General features: G+C 51.5%; 1 protein-coding gene across 3 annotated transcripts in view; it reads right to left on the bottom strand.

Annotated features, from left to right (window-relative positions):
* The window catches only part of PTPRN2 (protein tyrosine phosphatase receptor type N2), a 1,025,817-nt gene that overhangs the window by 38,012 nt on the left and 971,527 nt on the right, over positions 1-16,278 (bottom strand). For all 3 annotated transcript variants that reach the window (XM_054495208.1, XM_054495209.1, XM_054495207.1), the window contains one exon: positions 1,182-1,301. In XM_054495208.1, coding sequence (XP_054351183.1) covers positions 1,182-1,301 — 120 coding nt within the window. The remainder of the gene's footprint in view (positions 1-1,181; positions 1,302-16,278) is intronic.

Here is a 16,278-nt window from a genome sequence, read left to right on the forward strand (position 1 = left end):
CAGGGAGGAGAGGAGGGAGGGGGACAGAGACAGGTGTGGACATTGTGAACCGAACCTCAGGCACTGAGGAGCCCAGGGCCACATCTGATGAGAGAAGGGGGTGCTGCGAAGAGGGCACATTTTACAGCGCAGGTGGGTTCCCTCGGCTTCACGGCCCCCTCCCACCTTCCCAATGTGAACACACTAAAGATAGCTCCGTGCGAGTGTGTGTGCTTAATGTTATTTAGGGGCTTGAGCGTCAAATAATTTTTTAAAAAATTACAATCCAAAACTATCCTACTTTTTGTCTTTTGCATGTCCATGTTATATAAACCCTCAAAAAAAGGAACCAGACAAAAATTACACTTTTCAACAAAAGCAGCGTCACAACTACGTGTTCTGCTAAATGGTTCCACTCTAAGTGAGACTCCATCGTAAAGATGTGCACACCTGGGTCTAGAGCAGGAAAAGCAAAAGGCTCACGGAGGCGTGCTGATGTGAACCCCAGTGCAGGCACTTCCGGGCCTAAGCGTTTCTGCAGGAACCCCAAAGCCACAGCTGTGTGGTTTAGGGTTCACACTCAAGCCTCTAACTCTCTTCCTACTGTGGAGCTGTGGCGTTCTCACTCATTTTAATGCCAAACAGAATCAAAGCATGCATTCTAGTGCTGGCTTAATCACCCACGTTTATTGAGTTCATTCTTGATGGGGGCAGAAAATCCAGCCAGATAAATAAACTGGTCAGCAGGTTATCCTCAAATAAAAAGGTCACATGATCCAGCCATGAAACTCCAAGCAGAGCCACGGGGAGGCCACACGGCTCAGGCGCTGGCATCAAGGATGGGGGCCGGGTTCTTTTTAAAAACGGACCCCACTTAAAGGCCTGTTATATGGGACTGGGACCACGCTGTGAAGCGGATGTTTTTTCTACTCTGTCATCATTTGGATTTAGAAAATCTAAAAAATAAAAACCACACCACATTCCCAGGGTCTGGTTCATGACCACACAGCCGTGTGAAGCATCCACACGGGCACGCGGCCCTCGGGGGTGGCTCAGCCTCCATCCCTTGAACATGGGGGGCGCTGAGCCTCCCTGCATGGGGCCAGGCTGCTGGGGCCCTAACGAATCCCATTCGGAGGAGGAGCAGGGCCCGTCCTCGTCCAGCTGGTGGGTCCTGGCCTGGGTGGCTCTGGTCGGAGTACCTCATAGATGTGGTAGAGGTTGGAGCCTTCATCCGGCCAGTAGTGGTAGCACTGCCGGATGCCGTTCTCCGCGAGGGGCGTCAGCATGACGATCACCACACAGCCACTCTCCCACACCATCTGCGGACAAAGAAGGCCCGTGGCCGCGGTGTGACTGTCTCATCACCACGTGACATGTGTAATTACTGCACTCGGAAGCACAGTCCAAATTTATTCCATTCACAGGACATTTATTTCATTTTCATCAGACATGTTTACTCAGCAGCTGCCTGAGCGTCTCTGAATGCACTGGCCCATAGTTTGCATGTTCCATGAAATATTAAAAAAACCCCGCAGATTTATCCCATGCCATTTAGATCTTCCTCAGGTGTAGGTTCAGCTGTGTGGCTTTCCAACTTTTGATCTGTAAAGGAAACTTTCTACAACACCACACATAACAGCCAGCACTTCTCGAGGCGGTGCCAACACCCTCGCTTGCTGGTAGCTAGCATCGTTTTGCTCACCTAGAGAAACGTTTTGCTTTGTGAAGCTGCTGTCCTATCAGAAGCAGCCTCCGAAAGGCTTCTTTTCAAAGTACATCACGGAAAGCAGTACTGTACTGCTGCAATTTCATTTGTTTATACCGAAATATGGCAACACTATTCAGATTAAAGCAAATACCAAATTGATTTACTAATTCTTATTAGCCACATTGAAACACAATAAACAAAAGCACATTTAAACCCACAGAAATGGCAAAGACACAGAGTCCTCTGACCTCGCTTCTTTGCAAACACAACTGGCTACTTGTGGCTGTAAACCTACATCTTAACATTTACAGCCTAATTACCCAAAACCATTAATCCTGTGGGGCACACTGATGTGGCATTTGTAGATTTTTATTAGCATATTAAATTATAGAGTGAAGAGGGGTCTGCTTTTTCTGCAATGGGTTACATTAACTTGGCAGAAATGTTTATAAGCAACTGCATTTAGATGTAAATTTGGTTTCCAAGATAGTTTCTATTTCTTTTAAAAACAGATACAAAAATCCAATTAAGACCTTGTTATTTTAAAAATCCTCATATCTCAAATATAAAATGCTGTCATCGTAGCGCATGTTACTGAATTCCATGTTTATATTTTAAGAATCAGACACAAACATGACATTTTCCTTTTTTAATATTGATTTATGTTCTCATGGGGCTGAAATAGTCATATCCTCAGGGCACCTCACTGTGTAACATTTACATCGGAAGCTAATGGAACCAACTGAAGTATTTACAAAAAGCCCACAAATAAATAAGAATTATGCTCAAATTTGCGCACTTTCTCTTTCCTTAGTGCCCATCCGACAACAAGATGAGAATTCAAAATATGTTTCTTACGCCAGGCTTTTCAGGCTTTCAAACCTGCTCCTCCAGATCGGTACTTCCATCACATAACAATTTAATGTGCCTTCAGAAGGTGGAGAAGCTCATGGAAGCCATTACGAAAATGAGGAAAAACACAGATTTTATGAGTGTAATAAAAATACAATGATCTAGACCATAAACTAATCATCCGGCACTCGGCTCCGTGCCGCCCAAGTGTGACATTACGGAGCCCCGTCGACTGGGGGGATCCGCATGGCCTGGAAGCCGCACTCATTGGCTCTCGCGTCCGCCCTTCATTATGGGGCGCCTTCCCGGCTCTCTGAAGATTTGGTTAAGATTAAATCCAAATGAAACTTAATTTAAACAAACAATCCCAAAGGCGCTCTGGGGAATAATATTTCTTTTTAGGTCACTGTGTATAAAAGCAGAGAGGGGAATTTACTAAATCAAACAAATAGGCAGCCCAATTGGGTACCAATATTACAAGCTGTTCACGGATCTGATTACATTATCTTGTGTTCCTTTGAATCGGTACAAAGCAACTCAATCTAGGAGGAAAACTATGGCATTTCTCCATCTGTTTCCAGCCTTCAACAGCAGCACCTGACCAGTTAACCTCAGAATACATCGCAAAAAGTTAATTTGGATTTTGGTAGGAATGCAGAATCAGTAAAAATCCCAGTCAAGTAAGGTTCAATTTCTAATCGGGGAGAAGTTTCACTATTTTCTTTCTCACTGGCTTGGTCTTTGCTGACAGGTGAAATACGGAAGTGCTAACCCCTGGCACCTGTGAATGTGACCTCATTTGGATACAGGATTTTTCAGACGTAATCAAGTTAAGATTGGTTTGTGTCACAAATCTTTGAGAAATCTAAAACTGTCTCCTTTAGGAAGTAAATAATGATGCAGGGTACTTATTTAATCGTAATGCAGTTCATTGGAATAGGCAGTTTACAAAACTGTATGGCTGAATTCCAGAAATGACCATTTCTAGCACTTCCTGTTTGGTGAAGGGTAAGAGAACACGGCCCCCATGGCCACCTGCACAGCCGAGTACTTGCACACCCGAGCCCCTGCACACCCGAACCCCTGCACACCCGAGCCCCTGCACACCCCAGCACCTGCACACCCCAGCAGCTGCACCCCCGAGCCCCTGCACACCCCAGCACCTGCACACCCCAGCAGCTGCACCCCCGAGCCCCTGCACACCCCAGCACCTGCACACCCCAGCAGCTGCACCCCCGAGCCCCTGCACACCCGAGCCCCGCACACCCGAGCCCCGCACACCCGAGCCCCTGCACACCCCAGCACCTGCATACCCGAGCCCCTGCACACCCCAGCACCTGCACACCTGAGCCCCTGCACACCCCAGCACCTGCACACCTGAGCCCCTGCACACCCCAGGGCCTGCACACCCCAGCCCCTGCACACCCCAGCAGCTGCACACCCGAGCCCCTGCACACCTCAGCCCCTGCACACCCCAGCCCCTGCACACCCGAGCCCCTGCACACCCCAGCCCCTGCACACCCGAGCCCCTGCACACCCCAGCACCTGCACATCCGAGCCCCTGCACACCTGAGTCCCTGCACACCCGAGCCCCTGCACACCCCAGCACCTGCACAGCCGAGCACCTGAACAGCTGAGCAGCTACACACCCCAGCGCCTGCACACCCGAGACCCTGCACACCTGAGCCCCTGCATACCCGAGCCCCTGCACACCCCAGCAGCTGCACACCCGAGCACGTGCACACCCGAGCACCTGCACACCCGAGCACCTGAACAGCTGAGCACCTGCACACCCCAGCGCCTGCACACTCCAGCACCTGCACACACCCCAGCACCTGCACACCCGAGCACCTGCACACCCCAGCACCTGCACACCCCAGCACCTGCACACCCGAGCACCTGCACACCCCAGTACCTGCACACCCCAGCACCTGCACACCCGAGCCCCTGCACACCTGAGCCCCTGCACACCCCAGCAGCTGCACACCCGAGCACCTGCACATCCCAGCACCTGCACAGCCGAGCACCTGCACAGCCGAGCACCTGAACAGCTGAGAACCTGCACACCCCAGTGCCTGCACATCCGAGCCCCTGCATACCTGAGCCCCTGCACACTCGAGCCCCTGCACACCCCAGCAGCTGCACACCCGAGCACGTGCACACCCGAGCACCTGCACACCCAAACACCTGCACAGCCGAGCACCTGAACAGCTGAGCACCTGCACACCCCAGCGCCTGCACACCCCAGCACCTGCACACCCCAGCACCTGCACACCCGAGCACCTGCACACCCCAGCACCTGCACACCCCAGCGCCTGCACACCCGAGCACCTGCACACCCCAGCGCCTGCACACCCGAGCACCTGCACAGCCGAGCACCTGCACACCCCAGCACCTGCACACCCCAGCACCTGGACACCCCAGCACCTGTACACCCGAGCGCCTGCACAGCCGAGCACCTGAACAGCTGAGCACCTGTTGTGTGTCAGGCACTTGGCTGGAGGTGCTGGAGGGGACAGACCCCGACAGTAGCTGGTGGCAGAGTGTCCCTGGGCACTGTGGGGTTCCATAGCCGCCCACAATGCCCTCAGACTGCAGAGTTATAGTCTGGGATTACTCTTCCTGGAGCAGAAGCGGGCACCACCATCCCTGGATCGAACCAAAGCCAGCAACATGGACTGAAAATGAGCCGCAAGCACTGGATCCCAAGCGTGAACGGCTGGCATTACGCTTTGGAGGAGAACTGACACTCCCCGGTTTTACATGCTGCTTCTCCAGTGCAGCGTCCCCAGGCCTCGGCATCCCCCTTGAAGGCTCTAGCTGTGCCAGCTCTGTGGGCCTGGGGTGGGGAGGGGAGCGACGTTGCGCTTTGCTGTTTATGATTCCAGCAGGAATGGAAGTGGTCAGCCCAGTGGTTCTCAGAGACCACCAAACACTGGGGTTAAAGCCTGCTGCCAGGCTCTGTGAACCTAACCCATCTTGACGCGCCCGGCAGGGACACAGCAGCTTGCTGTGAGGTCTCCTGACAGCTGTTCAGCAGCAGCAAGTGGAGAAATTCAGTAATTCGGACAGTGACCCAAGGAACAAGAAATGCAGACTTCGGCTGTTATTTGACCCAACTGAGTAAGTTTACTGACTGTAGATTTAAAAACCATATCGTTGTTTGTTACAGGTTCAACGCTGTCCTCCCCACAGCTTATATTGACGTCCTAATCCCTGGTATCTGTGAATGTGGCCTTATTTGGAAACAGGATCTTTGCAGATGCAATTGAGCCGAGGGTGGGTCCCAAGCCAACGTGACTGTGTCCTCAGAAGAAGAGGGAGAACCTCGAGAAGGCACAGACACAGAGAGCGGCCATGTGCAGAGAGGCAGAGACGGAGCGTTGTGGCCACCCATGCCACACCCCTCATGGCAGGCGGCCACGGGACGCTGCAGGGGCCGTGAGGATCTTCCCCCGCAGGCTTCGGAAAGCGTGGCCCTGCTCACACCTGGATCTCAGACTTCCAGGCTTCAGAACTGCGAGGGGACGCCCTCCTGTTGTTTTAAAACAACCAGTTTGCGGCACCTTGTGATGTCAGCCCTAGCAACAGATGCACCCGCTGCAACCTCACTCTCTCCTTCACCCATCAAATCACCCACAGGTGTGGAACAATGGCCACCCCGCCTACGCTTCCTATCAACACCGATGGAGAGGAACACAGGGCCTCTTCACTCTAGGTCCTTTTTGAGTGCTAAGTATTTAATCAGCAAACAAACAAACAAACAAAAAGACCCAACTAAAAATGGGCAAGGGATCTGAGCAAACATTTCTCCAAAGAAGACAGACAAATGGCCCGCAGGTACGTGAAAAGGGGCTGAATGTCATCAGCCATCAGGGAAATGCAAATCAAAACCACAGTGCACTGGCACCTCGTGCCTGTTGGGATGGCTGCCACCGAAAAGAGGAGGATAGCAAGTGTTGGAGAGGATGTGGAGGAGAGGGAACCTTACACACTATACGGTAGCAATGTGAGTGAGGGCAGCCTTTACAGAAAACAGTATGGAGGGCCAGGCATGGTGGCTCACACCTGTAATCCCAGCACTTTGGGAGGCCAAGGCAGGTGGATCATGAGGTCAAGAGTTCAAGACCAGCCTGACCAACATGGTGAAACACCGTCTCTACTAAAAATACAAAAATTAGCCGGGCATCATGGCATGCACCTGTAATCCCAGCTACTCAGGAGGCTGAGGCAGGAGAACCTCTTGAACCTGGGAGGCGGAGGCTGCAGTGAGCCAAGATCGTGCCATTGCACTCCAGCCTGGGTAACGAGAGCAAAACTCCACCTCAAAAAAAAAAAAAAAAAGAAAACAAAAAAATAATAAAACCAGTATAGAGAGCCTCAAACAATTACACAGAACCACCGTGTGATCCAGCAATCCCACTTCTGGGTATAGACCCAAAGGAAATAAAATCAGTGTGTGGAAGGGACATCAGCACCCCTTTGTTTATTGCAGAACTATTCACAATAAACAAGATTTGGAACAACCCACATGTCCGTCAATGGATAATGGCTAAAGAAAATGTGGTATATACACAATGAAATATTATTCAGCCTTAAGAAAGAATGAACTCCTGTCATTTTTGACAACATGGATGAACCTGGAGGACACGATGTTAAATTGAAATAAGCCGGACACAGAAGGACAGGCACCCCATGATCTCACTCACATGTGGCACCTAAAAAGGACGAACTCAGGGACAGAGTAGAAGGGGGGCTGCCAGGGCCTGGGGCTGAGGGCGGAATGGGGAGCAATTGATCCAAAGGTAGAAACTTTCAGTAGAGGACGGCTGAATTCTGGAGACCTGGCATTCAGCATGGTGACTGTAGTTAATAAAAGTGTTGGGCACAGAGATTTGCCAGGAGAGTAGGCTTCAGGTGCTCTCACCACACACAAAGAAACGGTAAGTCCGCGAGGAGACGTGTATTCATTAGCTTGACCGTGGTCATCATTCACGATGTCTGCGTGTGTCAGAACATCAGGCTGTACACCTTAAACATTTACAAGTAAAAACAACTCAACCAGGCACAGGGGCTCGCACCTCTAATCCCAGCACTTTGGGAGGCCAAGGCAGGCAAATCACTTGAGGTCAGGAGTTCGAGACTAGCCTTGCCAACATGGCAAAACCCTGTCTTTACTAAAAATAGAAAATTAGCCACGTGTGTTGGTGGGTGCTGTAATCCCAGCTACTCAGGAGGCTGAGGCAGGAGAACTGCTTGTGCCTGGGAGGCAGAGGTTGCAGTGAGCCGAGATCATGCCACTGCACGCCAGCCTGGGCGACAGAGCGAGACTCTGTCTCAAACACACATACACACACACACACACACACACACACACAAACACACTCTTAGAAAAAGCTCTTCTAAAGCCCCACTGAGACCTGATTTAAGGGAAGATGATCAATCTGAAATAGAGAAACATTTGAGCTGGATGTGGTGGTGTGCACCTGTAGTCCCAGCTAGTTGGGAGGCTAAGGTGGGTGGGAGGATCATTTGAGCCCAGGAGTTCAGGACCAGCCTGGGCAACATAGTGAGATCCCATCTCTGAAAAACAAAACAAAAAACTGAAATAGTGAAACGCCAGGCCATTTTCTCTACAAAACATCCCTGGGCCCCTTCAGGAGGAAAGCTTCTCCTCCTTCTACTTAGATCTTTTGTGATGTGTCCCTTCCTGCCTGTGTTAGTCTTGTCTTTGCCCATATGTCTTTCCTCTACCAGACTATCATCTCTTTAAAGACTCCATCCTAGTCCAATTACCTTTTCTAGTAAGGTATCTGGACTCATCCTAGTCCAGATACCTCCATGGCATCTAACAGATGCTTCATTGAAAACAATTCACATTTCTAAGAGGCCGTTTGGATATTTATGTAAAAAAAGATAACCAAAAGAAAATGTTATCAAAGGCTTGCATGGCAGAAGTCCTCCAGGACTTGCTTAAATGTACAGACAAGTGTTCAGTTTTAAAAAAACAAGCAAGGTAACTGCATCCCACTGAAGCGGTTGCCATGAAGATGCATTTCCTCCAGAGCAGGTGCAGGGCCCACGCAATTCTGCTGCACAGCTCATTTCTGCTCATTTCTGTTGTGAGTGTCCTCTCGTGGGCTGAACAGAGGTTTAGACTTATAAAGAAGATGCAGCTAAATTTAAAAGGATGAGGAGTCAGTTAATGGGAAAACACTTGTATTTCACTACTTAGGAGCTCACCAACGCCGGGAAGTTAAACTGTGTGGTCTGAGACAGATTAAAGAGGAAGAAATAGTGTGTGTTACATCTTTTGCAGGGGAAACCTTCAACTCTGCTCTCACCCTGCCCAGAGGACAGTCCTAAGAAATGAAGCTTCAGCCTTTGTGGCTCTGGTTCCGTGACAGTCACAGGCTCCAAGCCACAACACGCATCTTTGGCCACGGTAATATAACCCAATGCAGGGTGACAAAACCTTTGTGATGCCATCCATGACCAACTCATGGTGCACCTATCTGGCTTTTTTTTAGTAAACAAATATGTCAGTGTGGGATTCATTTAGGGATGACACGATGAGGTGACGTAGCCCACACACACGTCAGCAGTGCTGATAGAAAGGCTGATGAGGGGGCAGCGGGAGGAACCCCCCTGTGCTGCTATCAGATCGACGCCTATGCCGCCTCGCAGCCCCATCCAGGGCTGAGGAGCAGCTGCAGCAACCTCTGGGACTTTTCCACCAGCAGTATTGCTGCCCAGAAGAAAGGAGAAGCCTCAGAACGAGGACTTGCCACTCCACCAAAGTCGGGTCTGTGTTCTCCGGGAGGGACTCACAGCCTGCTTGTGTGCAAGCAGACCCCGTGTGGCTTGGGGTGGCCACCCTGCCGCGTACGGGTTCCCATGGTGGGAATGCACACTCACACACTGGACTTCCTCTCCACTCAGCCTTTGTGTGACCACCGTGGGTGCCTTTGTGATCAGGCATTGGACCTGCACAGGAAGTCACCTGGCACAGGCGTCACTGAAACTCCCTGTGGCCTCTGCCTGTGCTCATGTTCCCAGTTAAATATGCGCCTGGTCTCCTTGCGGGGAGCTGCTGCACTGGGCGGCCTTTCCTTTTCAAGATCAGGACCTGACATAAATGCCTCAGATCCAGTTGTCAAGCAAGAGAGGAAGAGGAAGAGGAAGAAGGGAGGAGGAGTGGGGAGGAGAGGAGCTGGGTGGAGGCTGGGAACCAATCACACACAGGAGCAGCAGAGCCTGCCGTTCTCAGCTGGAGCCATAAGAATCAGTCAGAAAGGAAAGCTGGACCTGTCCTTTCTACTTGAGTCCCATTTTAAATTCCGCACGTGTGTGGCGAGAGACTGACCGACCATCTTTGCACTGTCCTGAGCAGAACCACGGACAAGCTTTGAGGTCATAGGTTTCAAACCCAGAATTTAGATAAGGCAATGTGAGAAACAGTTTCTTTCACCTTTAAAGGTTCGTGAATTTATGAATAGAAAAAAATCCAGCAAGACCAAACCTTTGAAATATAACGATGTCCTGGAAAGTCTCAGGCATGTGGTTAAAGTACTTATCAATCATGGAAATGAAAAATCATGTTTTTCCTAAGAAATTAACTAAGAATTAACACAACTCTCATGTTAATTCCTAAGAATTAACACAACTCTCATGTTAATTCCTAAGAATTAACACAACTCTCATGCTTCCCTTTAATCAAGTAACGTGCCTTAAAATCAACCCATCTGTGAGGTAGCAGGCTCCGAAGTCATTTCCCTCCGCTAATCCCCTGAGTCTCTCTTCACTCCAGAGTCTGTGAGATCTGCAGACGGTTCCGTCTCGCGCCAGTCACTGTCCAGGGGGTGGAACAGGATGATGAGCAAGCTGAGTCTTTACCCACACTAGGAAGCCGCAGGGACTGGGGGACATTCTCATGCTCTTGGAGCCAGACCACTTAAGGTAACCAAGGACCCAGAGCAGACACTGTGGCCTGGGGCTGGACACATCTGACGAGAAAGGAGAGGCTGCCAGACACCGGGTCTGTCCTGGAGACTCAGGGCCCCTGCTGTTGGACACCGGGCCTGTCCTGGAGACTCAGGGCCCTGCTGCTGGATCCTGGGTCTGTCCTGGAGACTCAGGGCCCCTGCTGTTGGACACCGGGCCTGTCCTGGAGACTCGGGGCCCCTGCTGCTGGACGCTGGGCCTGTCCTGGAGACTCAGGGGCCCCGCTGCTGGATCCTGGGTCTGTCCTGGAGACTCAGGGGCCCCGCTGCTGGATCCTGGGCCTGTCCTGGAGACTCAGGGGCCCCGCTGCCGGATCCTGGGTCTGTCCTGGAGACTCAGGGGCCCCGCTGCCGGATCCTGGGCCTGTCCTGGAGACTCAGGGGCCCCGCTGCCGGATCCTGGGTCTGTCCTGGAGACTCAGGGGCCCCGCTGCCGGATCCTGGGCCTGTCCTGGAGACTCAGGGGCCCTGCTGCTGGATCCTGGGTCTGTCCTGGAGGCTTGGGGCCCCTGCTGCTGGATCCTGGGCCTGTCCTGGAGACTCAGGGGCCCCGCTGCTGGATCCTGGGTCTGTCCTGGAGATTCGGGGCCCCGCTGCTGGATCCTGGGTCTGTCCTGGAGGCTCAGGGCCCTGCTGCTGGATGCCGGGTCTGTCCTGGACGCTCAGGGCCCCTGCCTCCCACATGCCAAGGGAACATTAAAACAGTTGTGAGTCGCTGGGGGCCGTGAACCAGCTCAGGCTGAGCAGATGCCATCTTTGGAGGATTGAAACGTTTTTAAAAATTAGGTGTTGTAGGACCATCCCCTCCACGGAGGCCAGGCCAGGGTCATCTCTGGATGCTCTGAGGTTTGGTTGCTGGTGGTGCTGATCGTGATGCCTGCAGTGGTCTTCCTGGGCTGATCAAGGAAGCTGCCCAGAGACAGTGCATGGTGTGGAATCCAGGCCTGCCATCTTCCCACCCACCCCTGCCTGGACTATCGCAGTGGCTGACACAGCAGACAGGCAGATACACAGACAGACAGGTAGGCAGACAGGCAGACAAGACAGGCAGGCAGACAGAGACAAGACAGGCAGAGAGGCAGGCAGACAGGCAGACAGACAAGACAGTTAGGAAGACAGGCAGACAGATAGGCAGACAGGTAGACAGGCAGGCAGACGGGCAGATGGACAGGCAGACAGACAGGCAGATGAGCCACTGGTGCTGGGTGGTAGGCAGCCCTGCACGGTGACAGTCAGCTCTCAACTGTCATTCTCCTGCACCTCGGCCTTGTCGCCGGTGGCTGGCAGGCAGTTGGAAGGAAACACCGTTAAATTCTTTGGGTCTTCCACAGTTCCAAGTTCAGGTTTTTTTCTTAACCACAGTAAGAACTATGATCTACAGATGCCAAATAATAAAAAGCTGTATTTACATCAAGCTTATCAATTTGGAAATGAGAAAACGTATCCCCCCAGCTGAGGCTTCATTACAGAACACTTTTAGAAAGCGGAAACTAGAAATTGATAGTGCACCTTTTTCTTGGTAAAATGTTGATGTGCAATAAGAGTCAACACACATCCGATGCCAGCGGGACACCTGCTGACTTCAGCAAGCGCTTTGTGCTCTCTCTGGGGGCCAGGGGAGCTGCTTCGTGTTTGACTCCGTCCTGAAAGGCAGCCTGTTCGTCAGGCAGGAGAGGCAAGGCTGAACTTTGGAGTTGTCCTCTTGGCTGAGCCTCCCATACGGGGAGCCAGTTCCCGCGGTGGCTGTCCCCATGCCTGGGTTCCCGCGGTGGCTGTCCCCGTGCCTGGGCTCCAGGGCCCTGGCTTTCCATGTCACATCTGCAGACATCCACCCTGCACCTGATCGTGACAGACTACGCTGCCTACATTTCTGGTTTAGAAACAGCTGTTGTGTATCTCCTGGGCACAGCCAGTGTTTGGTGGTGACACACAGAAGCTCTCTCTGGAAGAAGAGCACATAATTCTGCAGCTCTTTCTAAAAATAGGAAAGGGGGGGATGGCGGGTGGCCAACTCCCTTCGGTTGACGCGAGCCGCATAGCACTGGGTGTGGTAGAAGGTGGCGCAGCAGGTGCAGGCAGTAGGGAGGTGGTCCGTGATGCAATATCGATGCCTGCGTCCCCTCCCCTGCCTCCCCGGCAGTCCTAATCCTCCAGCTGCAGTCCTGCCCACAGGGGCTTCTCTGTGACAGCCGCCCTGTGCACCAAGACACGACTAGGCTGGGGACGCACTATGGGGCCACGTCCCCGGGAAGGTGCAGACCTCGCTTCCCCATGGGGAAGTCTCGGCACCTGGAGAAAGCATCACTTTATCTCCTGTCTCTGAGGACTTTGACTTTCACATATTCTGTGCCTTGAGACTATGCACCCGTGTATTTTTGTAAACAACACCTACTCTGGACATGCCGAGGTCACCGCAGCTGGATCTCTCTTTTCTGTTTATAGAGATGTCTTCATGAATCACTGTGCCTTCTTCATCTGTAAGGAGCGTGTGTGCTGAAGAGACACCCTGGTACTACACGTCTGGGTCTAGAATGGGCTTTGCCTCCCACCAGCTGTGTGGATCTGGGTGGGTCCTTATGGCTCTCTGGGCCACAGCTTCATCCTGGGTAGAATTGGGCTCGCTCTATATATCTCTATTTTAATTGTAGTAAAAGATACCTAACATATAATTTACCATTTGTAAGTGCACAGTGCAGCGGCAGTGAGGGCCCTCTCACCATTCTGCAACTGTCACTGTCACCACGCTCTTCAGAGCATTCTCATCTCCCCAAACGGAAGCCCTGTCCCCATCAAGTCCCTCCCCACTGTCCCCTCCCTGAGCCCCTGGCCACTACCCCCTACTGTCTGCCTCTGTGAATCTGACGCCTCCGGGGACCCCATGAGGTGAAATGACGGGAGGCTCACGATGGCTTCATGGCAGGGTCAATGGCTCGGCCAAATGAGATCCCACATGGGAAATGCCTGCCCAGGGTGTGGCATCGAAGAGCTCAATAAATGGGACTTCCTTTCTTCCCCCAGCCCCCTTTCCTCATGCCAACTGGACTCAAATGTCTCCTCCAATGGGTGTGTGTCTTTCACTCAAGGCGGCCCCATTTGGCAGCTGGGAGGCGTCTTTGCATATTAAAATACACTTTCTAGAGAAAGGCTATCTGTCAGGTACCCAGAGCTGCAGGGATCCAGGAGTGGATCATGGAGACCTGCCTTCTCCTCTCGCCTTCCTTCCTGATATTCAGCCTCCTCCCCAAGCGGCGTGTTGACAGCAACCAGAGCTCAACGCCTGGAGGTGTCAACGGATGGGTATGAGGTGTTAAGACTCCTTATTGAGAAGCATTGAACAAAATAGTAAAACCTCACAAAGCCAAACTCGTGTTCCTAATTTAAAATTTATTAGAATATTTTTAACCCTTCTTGAGATCTAAATAATAGAGTCTTAGGTTTTTAAAAAGAAAGTTTTATGCACCACGAAGTCCAGACGCCAGCCGAGGCCAAGTTCCCTTGTGACATCTGGACTGACAGCGGCGGCGTGGATGGAAGAGGGAGCTTGTGGGTGGCGCTCTATGCCGAGGACGGCTTTTCCTGCCTCCTGCAGTGATTTTCAAAACTCACCACCCCGGCTATTTCCACCAAACTCTCTGGCTTCTTTTTCTTTTGTATTTTGAATGTCAGCACCCTTTTTGAATTTATGATCCCAGAATGAACATCATATTCCACATATGATCCCAGAATGACCAGCAGAGACGACGGTTGATATGTTTCTTTCTAAGATCTTGATATGACTTCAAATAATGTAGCACAAGATTGTCCCATACTTAAGTTTTCTTTCCATTCTTCCTTTAAAATTGTTCTACACTTTAAAAAAAAATGTTTATATGACAAAATGACACCCTCACCCCAAAATGGGTATTCTTTCCTTGAGGGATGTTTTATTTCTAGGCCAGTTTAGTACTTACTAGTAACACTAATTTTTGAACTGTAACTCAGACTTCCACAGACCCCTCTGAGCAAGGGCCAGGAATTCAGCCGAATGATTTGGAGAGCACTCACAGACAAGGAATTAATTTGGGGTACATCTTCCTTTAGGTAATGAATTTATTTTTAGGAATTTCTTGATGTAAGTCAAATTTTGGAAATCAAATTCTTGAAATGCATCCAGTGTCCATATAGAGCTGGTTCGCTGCAGGAAAGCACCGCGTGTGCAGTGAGTGGCGACCCTCCGTGGATTTTCATGCACGTTCTGGGCTTTGCTCACGGCCGCAGCATAGACAGAGGTGCCGTGGGCCCTGCGGGAAGGGGAGCTGACGGGGCATCGTGGTGCCATGCTGGGGGAGAGGCTGGTGCGCGTGGAGTGACCTCGATGCCCCATGCTCACCGAGGGGACTTCCCCTGAACCCCTCTTCCAGGCTCCTCCTTTCTGGACTGATGGGCCCCTGTGCAGCATTTCTTGCTGAGGACCTTGGGGCCCTCCTGGCTCCTCTGCCTCCAGCCTCCCAGTGACCTCCAAACGGACTCCTGACCCATCACCATGTCATGTGGGTGCCAATTAGCTGCTTGGAAAAGGTCTTTTTTCTTCTTAGCCATTGTTCTGGGTAGCATCATGTACCCCCAAATCCATGTCCACCTGGAACCCGTGAATGTGGTCTTATTTGGAAACAGGGTCTTTGCATATGTGGTCAAGTTAAGGTGAGGTCACACAGGCTAGGATGAGCTCTCAGTTCAATGACTGACATCCTAGAAGAGGAGGGAAATTTGTACCCCAACATAAATCCACGGTGGGGAAAAGCTGTGTGACAGCAAGGCAGAGATGAGGGGGACACTTCAAATCCCCCAAGGAGTGCACGGGCCTGGGGCGGACACGGCTGTCATTCCCATCACGGCCTTTCTCACGCTCACGCTTTCTTCCTGGAATTTGCTGATTACCGACAGAGAAGAAACACCTGTGAACCCGCCCCAAGGAGGAGCTTCAGATCAGCATCAACAGCTGGAGATAAAAGGAAGGTGCTTTGGGATGATCCATAATCTTCAGTCTGTGTCCCGATCCTTGGTCAGCATCTGGGAATGGTCCAGAAGGGGGATGCAGGAGGAGACGGTCACTCCAACTCAGCCTGTTGACTTCGTCATCACCAACTTCGCATTTCAAATCCAGCTTTGTCCTTAAAAATACACGTTACCGTGGGTTTGGAAAAGTTCTGCCTTCCGTGGGAGGTTTTAAAGACAGGTGTTCTTCCTCTGCCTGCATTCTGCTAAGCCAGAGAGGGCAAAGAGAACCCTAACTTTGATTTTTTAAGAATGTCAATCTTGGGGCTTACTGGTAATTATTCAATGAAGAGCAACGCCTGAGAGATGCTGACATTCTAAAACACACGGTTTAGAGGCCTCCCAGGCAAATGTGACTGTGCTAGGAAGCAACTCTCCTCCATCCTGCTCTGTGTGGATTTATGGCATCGATGGTGGGCAGCTCCTGTGTTCTGCACAGAGGGATCCCCAGGATGAGGGATGATGTGGAAGCAATGACGTCGTGGTCAGGGAAGTCTGCAGGAAGCAAAATGAAGCGAGTTTCTTTAGTTCACAATTTCTCAGAGGCTCTGCTGGGCTGGCACGCTCGAGAACATCCTGGGAGGGCTGAGGCTACTGGCCATGAGCTCTTGTCTTAGAAAAGCTGTGACCAGGTTGAGGGATGCTGGGGTTTCCTGGAACCACCTGATACCTGCTGACTGACATGTGTCTCAAAATTAT

The sequence above is a fragment of the Pongo pygmaeus genome, chromosome 6 (assembly GCF_028885625.2).
Source record: "Pongo pygmaeus isolate AG05252 chromosome 6, NHGRI_mPonPyg2-v2.0_pri, whole genome shotgun sequence".
Lineage (NCBI taxonomy): Eukaryota > Metazoa > Chordata > Mammalia > Primates > Hominidae > Pongo > Pongo pygmaeus.